Source organism: Cnephaeus nilssonii (genome assembly GCF_951640355.1).
Source record: "Cnephaeus nilssonii genome assembly, chromosome: 9".
NCBI lineage: Eukaryota > Metazoa > Chordata > Mammalia > Chiroptera > Vespertilionidae > Cnephaeus > Cnephaeus nilssonii.
Genome location: NC_137080.1, coordinates 62286868 through 62305416, shown reverse-complemented (window position 1 = coordinate 62305416; position 18549 = coordinate 62286868). Strand labels below are relative to the sequence as shown.

General features: G+C 37.4%; 1 protein-coding gene across 3 annotated transcripts in view; it reads right to left on the bottom strand.

Moving 5' to 3' along the window:
- COL12A1 (collagen type XII alpha 1 chain) overlaps window positions 1-18549 on the bottom strand; it is a 111131-nt gene that overhangs the window by 8212 nt on the left and 84370 nt on the right. For all 3 annotated transcript variants that reach the window (XM_079781430.1, XM_079781432.1, XM_079781431.1), the window contains exons 52-60: window positions 15980-16129; window positions 14173-14250; window positions 12838-12924; window positions 11159-11212; window positions 10058-10153; window positions 8765-8818; window positions 8356-8409; window positions 4067-4120; window positions 2190-2261 (exon numbers count right to left, since the gene is read on the bottom strand). In XM_079781430.1, coding sequence (XP_079637556.1) covers window positions 2190-2261; window positions 4067-4120; window positions 8356-8409; window positions 8765-8818; window positions 10058-10153; window positions 11159-11212; window positions 12838-12924; window positions 14173-14250; window positions 15980-16129 — 699 coding nt within the window. The remainder of the gene's footprint in view (window positions 1-2189; window positions 2262-4066; window positions 4121-8355; window positions 8410-8764; window positions 8819-10057; window positions 10154-11158; window positions 11213-12837; window positions 12925-14172; window positions 14251-15979; window positions 16130-18549) is intronic.

Below are 18549 nucleotides of genomic sequence, written 5' to 3'. Positions count from 1 at the left end.
ACCATCACAATTACTCTCTAGCCCTTAGTCTGTTTCTGTTTTCTTCGTGTCACTCATCATCACCAGAAATATTTATGTACATGTTTTTGGTCTATATCCCCCCACTAGAATCTCCATGAGGGCAAGGACTTTGTCTTGTTTACTCTTATATCCCCAGTCTCTAAAGCATTGACTAGCTCATTTAGGCACTAAACAAGTAGGTGTTGAGTAATGAATAAAAATAGTCCATAAGCAGTTTTTGAAAACATCCACTGTACCACATCAAGTGTTGTAAGTTAGCAGGAAAAAATAACAGCTAATGACATAAACCAGAGATTTGATTTTCAACTGGTGTGCTGCAAGAATTTTTAAAATACACAATACCTGAATAGTCAGAGACACTGACCTCTTTTCCCTTAGATTGTCAAATAAAAAAATTACAACAGCCATCATAACAATAGCCATACATTCTGAATAAATCAAAATTATACCTGTGGTGGGTTTTTTTGTCAGATCGGCAAAAAAAATATTATATATTTTGGTGTGTCACAGAATTTTACTAATTAGTTGATATGTGCCATGAAATGAAAAAGGTTGAAAATCACTGACAATAGCTAACTGATTGAGTCAAGGTCTCTGTTAACACCTTTATACACCCCTCTGCTACTTTGGTGTACAGAAATGAAAGGTAAGATAAGAAAAGAAGAGGCAACTTGCCACCTTAAAGGACCAGAAAAGGAAAAGGAAAAAGGTCAATAAGGCCCAAATAAATGTTACAAGTTACAATCATAAGATAAACTAGAGTTTGGCTCTCCCTTTGCCAAAAGTACCAGACACTGTTAATGGAAACATATTATTATTGACTTTGGAGCCTTATGTAAATTTCAGGGAATTTTTTTTCACATTTACTGCTATTTTGATATTGTTGCTGGTGGTGGTGGTTGTTGTTTTTTTATTTACTACCACTCTGAGATTGCTCTTGTATAGAGGGTGTGTGGAAATCATTGTTATTGCCAGGATCTAAGGTCACGTTTCAAGTCAAGGAAATGCAAGTTTCCTTCGGGTTTCCAGTGGTAGCCATCAATTGCATCAGTAATAGTCTTGTGTGAGACTCTTCGGTCAAAATGGAATTCTGAATAGGCAGTAGAGTTCCATGTACTTTAAACTGCTCTTGTGAAGTTTCTGCCATGATTCATTGAGGAAAAGAGAGTAATTAGATCATATGTTAGGGTACACACAGATTATAAAGTATATCAGGAGTCCTTTAAATCTTTATGGTGCTTGTTTAATTTTATGTAAACATAAAAAGCAACCAATGTCACATAAAGATTCTACCCTAAATTTGCGTGGCATTAAAAAATTTTTTAAACTCAGGTTTTTGTAACTTGGACAACACTTAAGAAAACAGAAGTCCAGTCCAGAGAGCAGCTAAATAGTTGGACTCAATTATCTTTAAGATAACTTTTTTTATATTTCAGAATTCTATTTCGACGAGATAAATCCACAATTCATATGCAAAATAAGGAAGAACTTGTAAAGTATGTGAAGCCCACTAGTCATTACAAATACTTCTGGATATTTTAAGAATGTCAAATTCAGTTTTGGAGATACTAATTTGAAAATACCAGATAAGCTTACTACCATCTCAATGACTATTTTAACCAAAACACCTGACTAAAAGAAAGTTAAACCAGACATAAATTGGGCAGTATAAAAAAGTAAAATAGCAGATTCGATCAATCCTTTTCATTCTGGGACTAATGTTCTTAGCATCCTTGAGGAAAGAGAAAAGAGCAAGTGGCTTGGCTGGATGATACCGCCCAGGGTGACATCCGCACACTACCTGTGGAAGCGCCATGCACCATCATCATGTATTTTTCTGTTAAGAGCATAGTACTCCTACATAAAGAGAATCCTTCTGCTGACCCAGCTTAAAGTGTTTACACAGTGCAGAAATATGTGTCTTGGCTCATAATCCCTTTCTCCTTTTAAAGAAACCCTATAACCACAGTTTTCATCCCAGAATATTCTAACTCAGAGAGAAAAACTTTAGAACCAGTACCAAGTTAATTCCACTGGTTTGGCATCGTTTCAACAAACGCTTCAAACACATTACAGCAAAGATAACATAAATATGCCAGAGCCTTTCAGTCTCCTCATTATTGAAGGCAACAGGGAAATAACTCTAGGCGTGCAAGCGGTCCACTTACTGGCCGGCCGTGGTCTCCGGGCTTGCCTGGTTTCCCACTCGGTCCTGAGACTCCCGGAGAGCCTGGGCTTCCCTACAACACACGAGCCGGGAAAGGGAATGATATGATGAAACTAAAATCCCATCTAAAGTAAGCCAACAAAGTGGCCAGCTTCAAAAGCTTTTCAATGAAGCAGCATATAATCACATTTTAAGGAAGAGTAAAACCAAATTTTAAGTTGACACAAAGAGAAACAAATCTTGAAAATTCCCATTCAATTTTTATTGACTGTATAGTTCTAAAATATATGTTTAGGCCATTTGAAATATATATATATCAGTTTTACAGTTCACAGACTGCGATCTCAGTAAATTGGTACAAAGTGAACCTGCCGAAAGCAATTCCTGTTTTCAGTGTATTTCTATTACATAACCAGACAGCCCATCAAAAGACAGCAGCGAAAACTTTGGCTGGGGAAGAAATTAAGAAGGTAGCCAGTTTTTTGCTAAATTTGGCATCATTGTGGCAGAGTCTCCCCTTGTCTGCTGGAAATTGCACTCTCAGCCTAGAAATTCACTTTTTCTTTGGTGCATTCTCCACGCTTCCACTCTCTTCTGTCACATCAGCACCCTTCACCCCATCAAAACCGTAAGAATTTCTCCTTGTTCCTTTTAACCCAGCTTCAAGATACATTAGTCATCTTTTAGTAGAATATACAGGGTGAGCCCTAACCTGTTTGGCTCCGTGGATAGAGCGTTGGCCCTCAGACAAAAGGGTCCCAGTTCAATTCCAGTCAAGGGCATGTACTTGGGTTGCAGGCTTGATTCCCAGCCTTGGTAGGGGCGTGTGCAGGAAGCAACCAATCGATGTGTCTCTCTCACATCGATATTTCTCTCTCCCTTCCACTCTCTCTAAAAATCAGTGGAAAAATATCCTTGGGTGAGGATTCACAACAACAACAAAAAAGAATATACAGGGTGGGGCAAAAGTAGGTTTACAGTTGTGAGTACTTGAAACAATTTATTCTTGTAGTATTACTTATTAATTATTGTATTTTTTCCATAGGAATGACTGTAAACATAATTTTACCCACCCTTATATATAATACCTATTAAGCAATACATTATGTTCTAAAGCCTGAAATTTCCTTAAAATGAAATAATCAGATTTGGTAAAATAATTAATCCTTTACTTTCTCAATTATGCAAATTTTAAGCTCTGTAGTAAATATTTTAAATGAAAGTTTATTATACATTTAAACTCCCCCTTACCTGAAATATATATATATATATATATATATATATATATATATATATATATTAGAAATAAATTAGATTATTTTAACATATGCTATTGAATCTTCATACCCTACCATTATACATGAAAACCTCTATCATCTCAAACATTCTAACTGTGATCTCACCTGGATGCAGGTATACAGATGCCACTTTCAAAATCATTGGCTTTAGTATTTTCCCCAAAGATCTTAATTAGAAGACCTATTTGAATAAAAGTTACTTCTTCAGAAAGACTGATAACTATTCAGTAATAAATGTCCTTAAAACTCAAATATCATAGACCACAGATTCTTAAAATTGTATAACAGGAAGTAACCAGTAAGGTCATAAAATGCCACCACTCGATGTGGGGATGGGAGGGACTAAGGCACTAACAGCTAGTGACCAAATTATTTAGGGATATTTTCCTATTTTTCAAATATAACTTGATTAAACAATAAAACTATATTTTAACACATCTGTTTTCTCTGGCCCATTTTTATTTAGGAAAATAAACATAAAACAGCAGCCCCAATGGTGTACCCCCAGCACAGAAGCCAGGTTACCAGGTTCTTCTCTAGCAAAGTGGAAAGACAGCAAGGTAACGAATTCTGTTCTTACCGGCGGCCCAGGTGGACCCCTGGGTCCCATTGCGCCATCTTTTCCAGTAAAGCCCTATTGAAAAAATAAAATTAATTAGAGGGTAGTGAGAGAATGACCACGTGAAAAGGAAAAATGCTAAACAGGTTGCTAAGCATGACGGGTGAAGAATTTAACCCAATTTGCTGTTTGCAGGTAACCTTGCAATATAAAGACAAATATACTACCAAAAAAACACACAGCACTTTCCAATTTAACTTAATGCCTTTCACTGAATAATTAATTTCTATACTCATTCATTTATGTAGTTATAAATACAATCATTTCAAGAGTCAAATTCACCTTCTGCAGAGAAAACATTTATTTCTTGAAGATACTAGCTTTTGTAAGAGTATAAAGTCTAAAGGAAAAACTAACCCTTTCTACTGAAAAGTCCATGTCCACACACTGGCCCAGGAAGGATAAAAATGGGATGAAGGATATGTTGCTGAGAAAAGCACGTGGTCTCATAAAAGAGGAAGGAGCGTCCAAGCAACTGATCAGTAAACTCCCTTGCTCATTCCCTGAGCAATGGCCAGGGCAGGACTTTTGAAGTCTCCACTCCTGATGATCCCTCCTCCACCCAAAGAAAGAGGCGATGCTGTCTTAACCACCTTCCATTGGAAACAGAGGAAATCCTCAATTGTTTAATTTTTTTTTTAGTGGCCCATTTCTCCCCATCTCACAGAGAAGGCCAGACCGGCATTGGTGCCTGGTTGACTGGGAAGGAGAGGTCTGTCTCAGAAGCACAGCGCATCTCCACACAGGCTCACTCTTTGGCTGTCTCGCCCCATCTCCCTAAGAGCCAAATGACCTCTGTCTGGAATGAGTCACTCTGCTACCCAGCTAACATCCATCCCAATAGCAGGTCTCTGAAACCCAGCCGAGGATTTCTGAGTCAGATCGTTTTTTATGGTTGTCCCATTCCTCTGTTGGAGGAGATGTTTGTCTCATTTTCTGCAGAGAATAAGAGTGATAATTTCATCCATATTCCTGGAGCCTAGCAAAAAATCAGGAACATTTGGATGAAGTATCCATGTTTCCATTGATTTTACAATAGGAAGTTTAAATTATTTCTTTAAAAGGGTGCTATATATATTCCACTATAAAAGTTTCTGAAAATTTTTTTTCAGAAAATTATAGAGATAAAAATTTCAAACTTTTCTGGAAGACCTAATCCTGCAAAATGAAAAGCAGATTCTAACTTCATCTGCTGTAACATCAACACTGCTTCTGAGAGCCACTTAAGAAGCAAAAATGAGCTGGTAGGAGTACTGCTTGGACAGTTTGAATGGATTTTCTTCCATCTGAATTTCTCCAAATGCTATATAGGACATGCTTGCTTGCTTTCTTTCTTTGTTTCTTTCTTGTAACTATCATATTTCTGAATAACACTTCTTCAGTCAGCCTAAGAACATTTTCTTTTTCCAGCTTTATTGAGGTATAATTGACAAAAATATCTATATATTTATGGTGTATGAGGTGATATTTTGATATACGTATTCATTGTGAAATAATTACCACAATCAAGATAATCACTTTAACCATGATTATATCCATCACCTCACATAGTTAATTTTTGAGTGTGCTGAGAACATTTAAGACCTACTCTATTAACAAATGTCAATATACAATATAGAATTATCAACTATAGTCACTATACTGTACTGCAGATCTCCAGAACTTATGCATCCTGCATAACTGAAATTTTGTACCCTTGACCAATTTCTCCCCATTGTCCCCTCTTGTTTGCCCCTGGCAACTACGATTCTCCTCTCTGCTACCCTGCGTTCAACTCTTCTTTAGATTCCATACCTAAATAAGATTATGCAGTATTTGTCTTTTTGTGTTTGGCTTATTTCATTTAGCATATATCCTCCAGGTTCATCCATGTTGTTGCAAATGACAGGATTTTCTTATTTTTTAAGAATGAATAGCAGTCTATCCTACATATATTACAGTTCTTTGTCCATTCATCCATCAATGAACACCTAGGACTGACCAACTATTTTCTTTCAGGAGAAACATATATTTAACTTGTCCTCAGAATGGCTACCCACTGAGGCAGCTGCAGATCTTTGTGTCATAACTTCTTCTTTACTCTCAAAGCTCTAGCAGTTATTGCTGCTTGCCCTCATGTAAGGGGGCTGAAGAGACCTATGGTTGTCTTCATAGATACACATGTATTAGATACCAGTACATGTGGTACTTTTGTTACTTTCTAACACTCCCCAAAGCTGTGTCTTGTTTTGAAAATCATCTGTGTTGAAGACAACCCATGTATTCTGTTCCTACCAACTCCACCTGGGTAACAATCTTCCTTCTCCACCATGGTCCTTTCGCTTGCTCTCCTGAGGGTTTTTCTCTTCTTCTACCACAGGGTTTGAGTTTTGTTCTCTCTCTCTCTCTCTCTCTCTCTCTCTCTCTCTCTCTCTCTCTCTCTCTCTTTACCTAACATTCTTGCACTCAAAGTCTACCTAACTTTCCAAAATTATGTTCTATCAGTACTGTACTTTCAGTATTAGTGGTAGAAAACTAAGTGGTGGGTAGGTGTACAAGGCTGTGAGGAAAAGAGTGGAATGCTTTTCTGAAAAATCTCCTTGTCTTAGGAGACCTGGGTGGCCTCACCACAAAGTTGGATTCTCAGATTAGCATTTGAGAGTGAAAAGCAGAATCCTTCCCACTCCCTCATTTTTCAGGGCAGCAGTGATAGTGGTGATGGCTGCTGATTTCCAGTTCAAAGAGAGCATGTCAATGGTGTTTACACTGGCGACCCACCATGTCTGCATGAAGCCCACACTGAGTGGTGGCAATGGGCCCAATAAGGTTTCAGTAGTAGCAGCAGCAAGCAATTCAGCCCATCATCACTTCTTGTATTTTTGGTTTTGTTTTCTAATTGAGTAGACTGACTCTTGCAATCTCACTATTGTCTTTTATTTTTAAATAAGAATTTAAAAAAACTAATTACAGTTTCAAGAGTCAGAAAAAAATGCATACACACACACACACACACACACTGATATGTGTATTTATTTATATGTATATATACTGGTATATGTGTGTGTATGAGTATATTATATTATACATATATAATATCATTACAGATGATATAGATATAGATATAGATATAGATATAGATATAGATATAGATATAGATATATAATATATAATATATATAATCTCCAGGTACCAGACTCACAGAGAATACCATTTTCTCTTTGACCTCTCTCTCCCCCAAACTCTAAAGTAGGCATAGGAGCAAATAAAATTCATTACCATATCATTCACCATTTGGTATTATCTGGGAAAATCTTTGCTTCATCTAAATGACCTCCTTCTTCTGTCCAGTGGTGTCTTGGAGGTATTAAGGTAAGCAAGTCAATGTTTTCAATGACAGCTTTTACAGCACCAGCCCTCTCGGATTCTGCTGCTAGGCATATGTTTTAACTTTTGATTAGGCAGAATACAGACTACTCTCAGACTGTTGTCTGAACCATAGGATGCTAAAAAAATCCTTAGTTCTTTGTTCTGAGCAACTCTAAAATCTCATTAAAACATTCATGAATTTTTATGAAACCAAATATTTCTATACTATTAAATAGAAGCCCTGTTTACTGTACTTGTCCTAGAAAATATTGGATTTCCTGCACTGTTTTCATAGTAAGACAAGAGCAAATTTGAAAGCTGTCACTAATGAGCAAAATTCCTACTAAATACCATTTGTCTATCCCATCATCAAGGCCTAGAGGTGATATTTGAGTTCTAAAGATGTAGAGAGGCAATGCTGATTTCGAAAAACGTGCCCTGAAAGTAAAGACTATTCTCTTACATAAGAGCTACCTCATAACAAAGATTTTAACTTTAGGATTTAAAATAATCTGTAACACTATCAACAATAAAAAAATATATTTAAAAATTTTTTTTAATTTAAAAAATAAAGAAAGAAAAAAAGACAAATTTAGTAGAATTCTTAAATCTCTTGCTAATCAGCTGAAATCCCTTTTATGGACTTCTTTTCCTAAATCTGATAAGTTAAAAATTTTTCCCAAATTAAAATTTCAAAGACTCTCCTCAAGTCCCGCCATTTTGTTTCATTGACCTTGAGATTAATCTGATGTTGGTTGAGCCACTGATACTTTTTTTTCAGTCTTCCACAAAATATGTGAATTCTGCTTTCCAGCCATGCAAATGAATTGTGGAGGGTTCTTAATTAATACGCAGCAAGGTGATATCACTTTCAGCATAATCATAGCTTGCCCAAGAAAACTTACTCGATCTCCTGGCGGTCCCATTGGTCCTGGTGGGCCAGGTAGTCCTGGGGTTCCCTACATGAAAAGAAACAAAGTGATATGCTCCCTGCGTGGAAAAAGATAGCTGTTATTCCCCCAAACATTTTTTTTTAAAGAAAGGAAGTTCAGGGGGCTCTGAAAAGAAACAGAAAGCCAGGAGCAAGCACAGTGTCAGCCATATTGGAGCAACTTAGTCATCAAGCAGGTACCCGACCTGACAAGCATGGACTTGAAGATTAAGACCAGAACATGGAATGGAAATAATGGGAAGGACACAGCCAGGCTTCTGCTTTGCTGCTTAACCTTGGTTCACCTCCTGAGGCAGTACAAAGGCAGCTTGTCAAATAACACTTGACAAGTGAAAGGAAAGGTAACTTCAAGAACAACTCACTGCTCGGCCTGGAAGTCCTGGCTCTCCAGCATCACCCTTCATCCCTTGGCGACCCTAGAGAAAGCAGCGGGAAGACAGTTCCCAGGCGTTTTACAGAGATTAAGTGGAAAGGGAAGACGTGAGTCATCTCTGAAATCTCCATCACTTCATAAATCCAACGTAAGAATATTTTTGAAGGGTGATGAATAAATCACTTTTTGCACTGATGCTCACTCTTTAAGCTACAAATGCCATATTGTAATTTTCATTTATAATGCTATGGGATAATTTTATGTAATTATGGGATAATATACCTACTTGAAAAGAACATCCTTTAACATAAGGGAATTTCATAGAAATAAAATTTGAAGGGAGAAAGCTATTTTATCTTAATATATTTAATTTGGTGCTAATTTTAATAGATATTCAATGAAATGTTTTAAGAAAATAACATAATCTGGTACTTATTACTACTTGTTTGAAGACACTTGTTACAAAGGAAAAACTGAATTAATTAAGACTGGTAATTTAATAGTAGTAGTAAAAAAAAAAAAAAGGTAAAGCCTCTACAACTTTCTTTTGGACATAAGAAGCTCACAGTAGATGCATTCGACCCTCTTGAGCAAGAAAGCCCTGTTCCTTCACACATCTCATTTCTAGCTATATCTAATATAAATTTTATTTTCTTTAAATGCCAAAAAAAGTAATCTATCTTCCTAAAAGGTAGTTTAGACTTAAATTTAAGAACTATGCAGTTATTGTATTCTTATTCGTAAAGTATGTTTACTTTATCTTCATATACAGAAAAAGTTAGTTAAATACATTATGAGTCTTAAAAGGTAAAACATCCTTTATAATTCAGACCAGCATTTAGAACAAAATATGAGCCTCAAAAGGTAAAACATCCTTTATAATTTAGATTAGCATTTAAAAATGTTTAAAGAAGCAATGACCTAGATAAATAATGCAAGCTTGCCTTGAGGTCCTAGGTATTATGAAAGGACTCCAGGGAAGCCACAGATTGAAAGCAATTTCAAAGTCTTCAGGATGTTGAAGGATATATGTATTATTTATTTTAAAAGTTTTATAGGTCAAAGAAGTAGCGTAATTTTTGTCTACACAGTTATACATTATTACATATACTATTTACATATCTGAAATCATAGTCCTCATAGGAAGTTATCTCAATGACTAACTATGTTGAGTTCTCTGAGAAAACATTAGATTTGGCAAAATATAGTAAAAAAAAATGTTCCAGTAAAATTCAGTGTTAATCTGCCATCCTCACTTAATACAGAAAGCCTTTGTACTTACTTGTTCTCCCGGAATAGAGAGTCCGTTGGGTCCTTGGGGACCTGGAGGACCCTGGGGGCCTGGAGGACCTGAATCCCCACGAGGGCCAGGGGGCCCCTAAAATACACAAGGAAGAAACAACCACGTGTTCATGTAATACTCGTCCAGTGCTAACATCCAGTCGGAAACTTGCCTTCCTAACCCTAAAACACCATCATGTAATACTTCATATAAGAACAACTGAAAAATGAAATAAATTCACAAGAATACTTACATTTCCAAAACTCCTATTAGAAGTACATTTTTTAAAGAAGTAAAATATATTGACTATAATGTATTCAGATATTTATATTCATATACTCATGAGATCAAAATTCAAATGTTACTAGATTTGGTTTATTTTAAGCTAGTCCTGATTTCTCTTAGACTTGGGCTTATTTCTGGAACTAACATGTATATGAATCAAGCAAGGAGCGGATATCTGCTGAGTAGATACTCTGTACTGAAGCTTCTTTGCAATGTGTCTAGGTGTAAAAGGCACAAACTTGGAATCAGACAGACCTAGGTTAGCATCTCAGGCTCACCCCTTCCTAACTGACTTAGCTTATCATTTGTGAGATTGTGACAAAAGCTACACATTATCTTCATAAAATATGCCCCTTAAAAAGCTTGAGGTGGTTCATGGAAGACCTGTGTGAAACTGGTAAGAGGGGCAGGTGACCCCCAGCAAACGCACCTGTGGCCGCTCGGCTCTTTCTCTGAGACAGGTGTAAAGCAGAGCAGCAGAACTCTTCCCAACCCTCTCCCTCTCTCATGGGACTCTGCTCCCTGTGGGGTCTTCTGATTGGTGGCTGGGTCACCCCCTGTTTCCACATGTTGCAGCAGAGCCCATAGGTTCTGCAGATTCCCATGTGCAATTCCTACAGCAGTGACATATCCTGTACATTCATTTCTCTGGTCCAACATTTTGACATCCAAAGACAAGACAGAGGTAATATATTGCCTAAGGCACACTAAACATGAACTGACTTGCTCAAGGTCACATACCCCCTTAGCAGAAATTTGAACAACCAGACTTAAACATATAGATGAACATTTAAACGCACTCTAAAATATACTTACAATTGCCCCATTGATACCTCTTTCACCTCTGGGACCTTTAGCACCAGGTCCTCCCTAAAATACATAGTAAGAACACATTTCAGGGTGAATGTAAGGAAAGTAGGAAAAAGTCGATATATAAAAATTGTTTCAAGAAGCAGCATATTCTCCAATCAATACTTCTGCAGCTACTTACAAAATACTGAAGTAAAGACTTTACATCCCACAAATAAGTGGGGAAAGGGAATGTCAAAACCTTGTACACCCTAAGTGTCTCATTTTTACATTCTGAACTTTCTTAATTGTTAGCAAATCTTGAAGTTTATTTGAAAATGTGCGGTTTACGGAAAAATATCAAGCATTATTTAAATACAGTAAAGAGAAAATTCAGCTTTGGAATTATATGCATGCATTCTTCAGGGGAAATAATATGCAAAAAGAAGAGTATCTTGGATCACTCGGAATCTCAGAATATGTAGTTTAGTAACAGGAATTCAGAGACTACCGACCAAAGAAGAAATAAATATGGTAGTGATATCTAATAATGTTATCTTACAATTAGAGAAAAAAAATCTCTACTTCTCAAAAACATCGAAGTCACATTGGGATATAATTTTATGATTACAAATATAAATCAGGTAAATCACTATTAATAGAAATTATGGTAATTCCAGTGACATTCTGATTCTGTACATGAGAAGCTGGCTTATAATTAATCTAAAATTATTTTACATTATTTGTTATAGCCTCTGTATAGTAAAATTGGGTATTATGAGAATCTCTGAGCTGTTTCTATGTTAATTAATCATTTTCTTAAAAGAGGCCATTAGGGCCTAGAGGAATGACTACCACTTCACAAAACCAGCCCAGCTCAGATGTTGGATTGACAAAAGCAAAGGGTTCCACGTTGATTAATGAGACATATCACTGCAATCTTCAATGTTTTGCCTACACTTTCTTGGTCTCACCTCCCCCATAAAGAGATATAGACTTTATCTTCTCATTCAAGTTACTCTAAACCCCAATACTTTCACCCAGAGTTTATATCATCACAGATGTAACATCTTCATATGTTATTCCCATGAGATGTCTGCTACATAAGGTGCACATATCCTTGTTCTAAACAAATTGTTCTTGGGTTAGCCACTCAACTGTGGTTCCATAACGTACACAGAAGAAGGTTTTAGGTGCTGTAAGGAATTTTCAAAAGCATGTGATTACAGATGGAAACCCAGATTCACATCTTTAAGAGAAAAGTTCTGAAATACGAAGCTGGTTTCATTCATTCCTGCATGTTCAAATGTGTTTACATTTTCTTCTTGTATTACTCCACCAAAATATACCACAAAAGTGGTCTGCAGTATGGCTTGCTCTGTCCCAGAAAATGTGGATGGCTAGAAGCATTTTATGCAAAAGAATACATGGAACAGACAGCGCAATCTCAGAGGGAAGTGTGTGGGCAGGGGGTGGATCAACCAAAAAACTTGCATGCATATATGCATAGCTCATGGACACAGACAATAGGGTGGTGAAGGCCTAGGATGGGGAGGTGGTGGGATGGCAGGCTAGAAGGAGTCAATGAGGGAGGGAAAGGGACATATGTAATACTTTCAACAATAAAGATTTAAATTTAAAAAATAAAAAAGAACAATTACTCCAAAGCTTTAAAGGAAAAACTAGGGCTTTTTCAGTTTCCTTACAGCAGGGCCTGGGGGTCCTGGAGGTCCAACGCTGTCCTGTGTGCATGTGCAAGCATTCGGAAGAGCGGGGCATTTTGCTTCATCTCTCTGAAATGTTGAGAAGAATATTTACCTATGAATTGAGGGTAAAAATGACTCCCCGCCCCCTACTTCCACTTATCGTTTTTCCACAAGGAAATCTGTTTCCCAATGTGCAAGAAATAATTTTAGTGATCATTACAAATAGTCCTGGGTTGAATCTTGCTTTGCCCCTTTATGTCTTTATTTTACATTCACTCTAGGAAACCTCACATAACAAAGAAATGTCTACAAAACTGCCACTGCGACCACTGGTTATCTAATCCAGTTTTCTCTAATCTGGTGTTAGAGAAAGGCCCACTTCATTTAGAAAACCTGAAGTCCTTTCCATGGTCTAAAGCTTTACATGCCCTGCAAAACACCACCTTGGTCATCCCCATTCACTCTGCTCCAGCCCCACGGATCTGATTAGTATTTCTCAGATATTGTGGCACATTGTGGCCTTAGGGCCTTTGGTTTTACAGCTCCCTCTAGCTCTGGCTCTAGTATCCACATTATTGTCTCCCTCACCCGATTCAGGTCTCTGCTTAAATCTCACCTATCACTGAGGGCTGATGGCACTCACTTGGCTATCTATCCCTTTACCCTGATTTGTTTTTCATCCTAGGACTTCCGCTCTATAACATAGTCTATAGCTACTTGTTAATTCTTTCCCTTCCCCTGCCTTTCACTAGAATATTAACCTTTCACTGCTGTGACCCTAGCACATAGAATAGTGCCTGGCTTATAACAGGTGATCAATAGATAAATGCACACCCATCCTGGGGATGTATGCAGTTTAGTGCTTGCCCAATGCTTCAAATCCATCATCAGCATTTAACTTTGTAACCATTTTCCACTCACACAGATACTATGGGAGTGAATCATCGCTCAAAAACAAATACAGTTAGTCCTAAACTTTAGATATCCAGAGAGGTGATGGCTTATTCTATAGAATGCTGAGACTTTATAAACAACAGAAGGGATCTGCTGTAGGTGTATCAGACATGCTGACGTAGCAGGACTTTTCTAACTAGGCATAACACCCTGGCTGCTAGGGAGAATTTACAGATATGTCTTATCCATCCTCCATTCCTGGCTTCCAAGGTTGGCGTCACTGGCCCGAGCTCTGGTAGCTGATTAGCATGCACAGTGATGTGTGCATCCTGAAGAAGAAGTTGCTGAGTGCTACTTCCTCTCCCAGACCATCCGCATCCGGATCCCTTACTCCCAGGGGGCTAATAAAACTGCCACAGGTTTCCATTCCGTTTTACTTACCCTTGAGGGAATATCACAGCATCTGTCTCTACTGGTCCACACTGGACTGCAGACGATATCAAAATTCTGGATTTGGAACTGCAAACAACCAACAGCAACATCAGCTAAAGATGCATGAGAAACATTTTATATTAACGTTTCCACAATTTAACCTTTGCCAACCTCTCTGTCTCAAGGGTGCAAGCCCTTGGGAGCAAAGGGATCCTTACTTCATGAGGAAAGAACATAAAAGCCTGTGTGTAAGATAAAGAGACAGTAAAGCAAATGCATATGTGAAATTCCCACTTCTGATTCACTTCCTTGGCTAAAAAGAAATGTTTGATTGAGTTTTGTTTTTTAAAGAGAACTAATTCCTTTGTTTAATTGTGAATTTATTTCATTAAGAATTTGAAAACAGTTAAATCAACTTTTAATAGTCTATCCTCATAGAAAAGTAAAATTTCAAAAGCCATTCCACATTTATTCTACCATTAATGCTCTTTTTTTTTTCATAAATTCTTACCTAGGGGCTGACTAATAATTTTTATGATTACCCTCAGCTTACCTATTTCAATATAGTACAGTCCCCCCTTGTTATTCGCATAGGGACTAGTTCCAGGACCCCCACAGATACCAAAACCCAAAGATGTTCAAGGCTATGTAAAATGACCTAGTATTTGCATAACCTAAGCACATCCTCCCATGTACTTTAAATTATCTCTTGGTTACTTATAATACCTAATACAATGTAAATTCTATGTAAATAATTGTTTACACTATATTGCTTAGGATTTGACTTTTTGGAATTTTCTTTATTATTATTTTCAATCCTCTGTTGAATCCACAGACACATAATCTGCAGATACTGAGGGCCAGCTGTAATCTATACTTTCTATCTTTCTACTTTTTAAAAATAAAACTATTTTAATAAGAAGGAAAAGATTGTTTAGAAATAACTTATTTTATAACTCTGATATAGTTGTTCTATTTAAACATAAAATACAGTAGTCAATAGAAAGTCTGAATTTTAATCACAATTATATTAAACTTGCACTTATTGTTTTTCATTGTAGAACAGAAATTTCAACTTTTGATTCTAGGAGAAGAAAATTCTGCCTATGGAAGAAAGCTAAATTAAGTAAATGTAATTTAAAAATTAATAGAAGCCAAAGACAGCAGACTTGCTTTTAGAACTCTGTGATTATCGATTGACATTTAGTACGAACCTCAATGTTCATACGGCTTGGTACAGTGGAAACCGCCATTTAAAACTGTCTCACTAGATAGAACCGTAAATAGGGTTGGCATGCTCCTGCCTCCAACATGTGCCAGTGAACTTGTTAGTAATGCGGTCAGTTGGCTGCTGTTCTACACTGATCTGCCCTCGGAGACAGACGACGGCTCCTCTGCGAGAAAGCACGGGCTCTAGTGATGGTCACAGCCAATGTCCACAAATGCTTAACGTCCCGACTGCACAAATTTGTATTAGCAATTACTCTCTTTGAAGAACAAAAAAATGAATTATTTTAGATTTCACTGATTATTCTGGCAGCGATTTGTGTTGTACTCTCCAATTTGATCCTGTTTCAAGATGACTGCATGATGTTCTCTGTTGCCTTGACATCTTATTTTGTTTTTAGCAATAAAACACATTATTATATTCTGTCAGTAGCATATTTTCTGGATATAACGCTTCCCAAGTTTCAATCCGAACAAGAAATTTAACAATTTAAAACTCACTGAGAAAAAAAAATTCACTTATTACTTTAAAAGATGCCCTTCCAATCTTAACACAAGATACCAAGAAAAATAAAAATGTGTTACTTACTGTGGCTGATTTCCTCTCCCCTTTAAGTAGTTTCCCAAGAATTTCATAACCATCAGTTGTGATATTTCCAGCTTCCTTGATGTCTTTTTCTATAATTTCATAGCAGTCAATATAAATCTTAACACTTTTTGAGGTCACCACGATATGAACCTATAAAGATCATTTGTTTCCATTATAAATTTTTCACAACCAAAAAGTTGGCTGACTTCTTTATATTTCATATCACAGGTTTAAAAATGTGTTCTTTAAGCTATTCTCATCACAAATTAAGCATCTTAGACTAAAATCCAAGACCAGGTTGCAATGTCTTGTCATTTGTTAACATCAAATCAAATGGCCCATGTAACGTCTCTGGGTCTGTTTCCTTCAGCCACATATACATGCATACTTTCTCATTTTCCCACCACGTACCATTACTAAGATGACCAGAGATAATATAGATGAGATGACTCTGTAAACTATAAAGAACTATTCAAATACAAGCTAATAAACCAATAATTTATTATTATATTCAGTAAAACAGAACCTCGAATGTCTTTCACTGACTTTGCTAAGTTGAATTTTTAATTTGTTTCCTCTTATTTATTGATTTAGAGAGAAAGAGACAGAGATAGAGACATCGATTTGTTCTTCCACTGTATTCATTCATTGGTTGATTTTTTTGTGTGTCCTGACCAGGGATCAAACCCACAACTTTGGTGTATTAGTCCATGCTCTAACCAACTGAGCTACCTGGCCAGGAATAATTTTTTCCAAATTTCAGTCAGAAAGAACTTTCATACTATATAAATACCTAACACAGTAAGAACTAGCATATGTCTTCTATAGAGATTCAGCTCTAGAAACCAATAGATCAAGATTCAACTTTATTTTTTTGTCTGGTATTAAGGACACTAGGAATCTTAAGAAATCTATTAGGACAGATAATTAATAAAACATGTGTATCTCAACAATGTAAAGAATGGTTGCAGGTAATCTTTAAAGTTTATAGTTTTGCTGATAGTTTCCACTTATCACTGCACAAATACTCAAGTAAGAACTTAATGATTATTTTGAAAAGTTCAGCTCAAAGTTAAAAGAAACAGAAGTTCCCTTAAATGCTGTGAGTCAATAAACATAAGAACAATCCCTAGAGATTTTTTTAAACAGTAAATGTTTTTTCCCACAGAGAATCAGCACCAAAACACTAATTTAGTGTATCTGTAAGTGGTAAATATGAATTACATATGGCATTTATATAAAAGTAATACATAGCTTACTAAAAATAAAGAAATTTTAAATGCCCACAGCAGAGTCATCTGCCATTGAATTCAAGAACAGCATCATACAAGCATTTCCAAGACATTTTTTATCTAATAAGAAGTAAAACTTGTTTTCTTTGCTTAATCCCTTCACCCTTTTGGACACAGACAATAGAATAGTGATTGCCAAAGGGAAGGAGGGGTGGGAGGAGGTGGAAGAGGTAAAGGGGAGATGAATGGTGGTGGAAGGAGACTTGATTTGGGGTGGTAAACACATGCAATATACAGATGATGTACTATATCTGTATATTTAGGTACTGTATACCTAAAACCTGTGTAATTTTATTAACCAACTAGAGGCCCGGTGCATGAAATTCGTGCACGGGGGGGTGTCCCTCAGCTCAGCCTGCACCCTCTCCAATCTGGGACCCCTCGAGGGATGTCCGACTTCCCGTTTAGGCTTGATCCCAGTAGGATCAGGCCTAAACAGGCAATCGGACATCCCTCTCATAATCCAGGACTGCTGGCTCCCAACTGCTCGCCTGCCTGCCTTCCTGATTGCCCCTAACCACTTCTGCCTGCCAGTCTGATCACCCACTAACAACTCCCCTGACAGCCTGATTGATGCCTAACTGCTCCCCTGCCAGCCTGATTGCCCCTAACTGCCCTCCCCTGCAGGCCTGGTCACCCCTAACTGCCCTCCCCTGCAGGCCTGGTCCCCCCCCCCAACTGCCCTCCCCTGCAGGCCTGTTCCGCCCCCAACTGCCCTTCCCTGCAGGCCCAGTCATCCCCAACTTCCCTCCTCTGCTGGCCTGGTCACCCCTAACTGCCCTCCCCTGCTGGCCTGATCGCTCCTAACTGCCCTCCCTGCAGGCTTGATCACCCCCAACTGCTCTCCCTTGCAGGCCTGGGCTCTCCCCTGCTGGCCTGATCGCCCACAACTGCTTTCCCTTGCAGGCCTGGTCCCTCCCAACTGCCCTCCCCTGCTGGCCATCTTGTGGCAGCCATCTTGTGTCCACATGGGGGCAGGATCTTTGACCACATAGGGGCAGCCATCTTGTGTGTTGGAATGATGGTCAATTTGCATATTACTCTTTTATTATATAGGATGTCACCCCAATAAATTCAATAAAAAATAAAAATTATAAAAGGAATGAAACCTTATTTGTTGGCTTTTGTGTGAACAATCTCAGAGGTAAGTATTACAAAGTACTTGAAAAAATTATAGTATCCGGAATTATTTCAAAATCAAGAGTTTTAATTTGTAACAAAATCATCCCAAATATACTGGTCATTCAATGTCAACCATATTAAGCACATGCTAAAAAC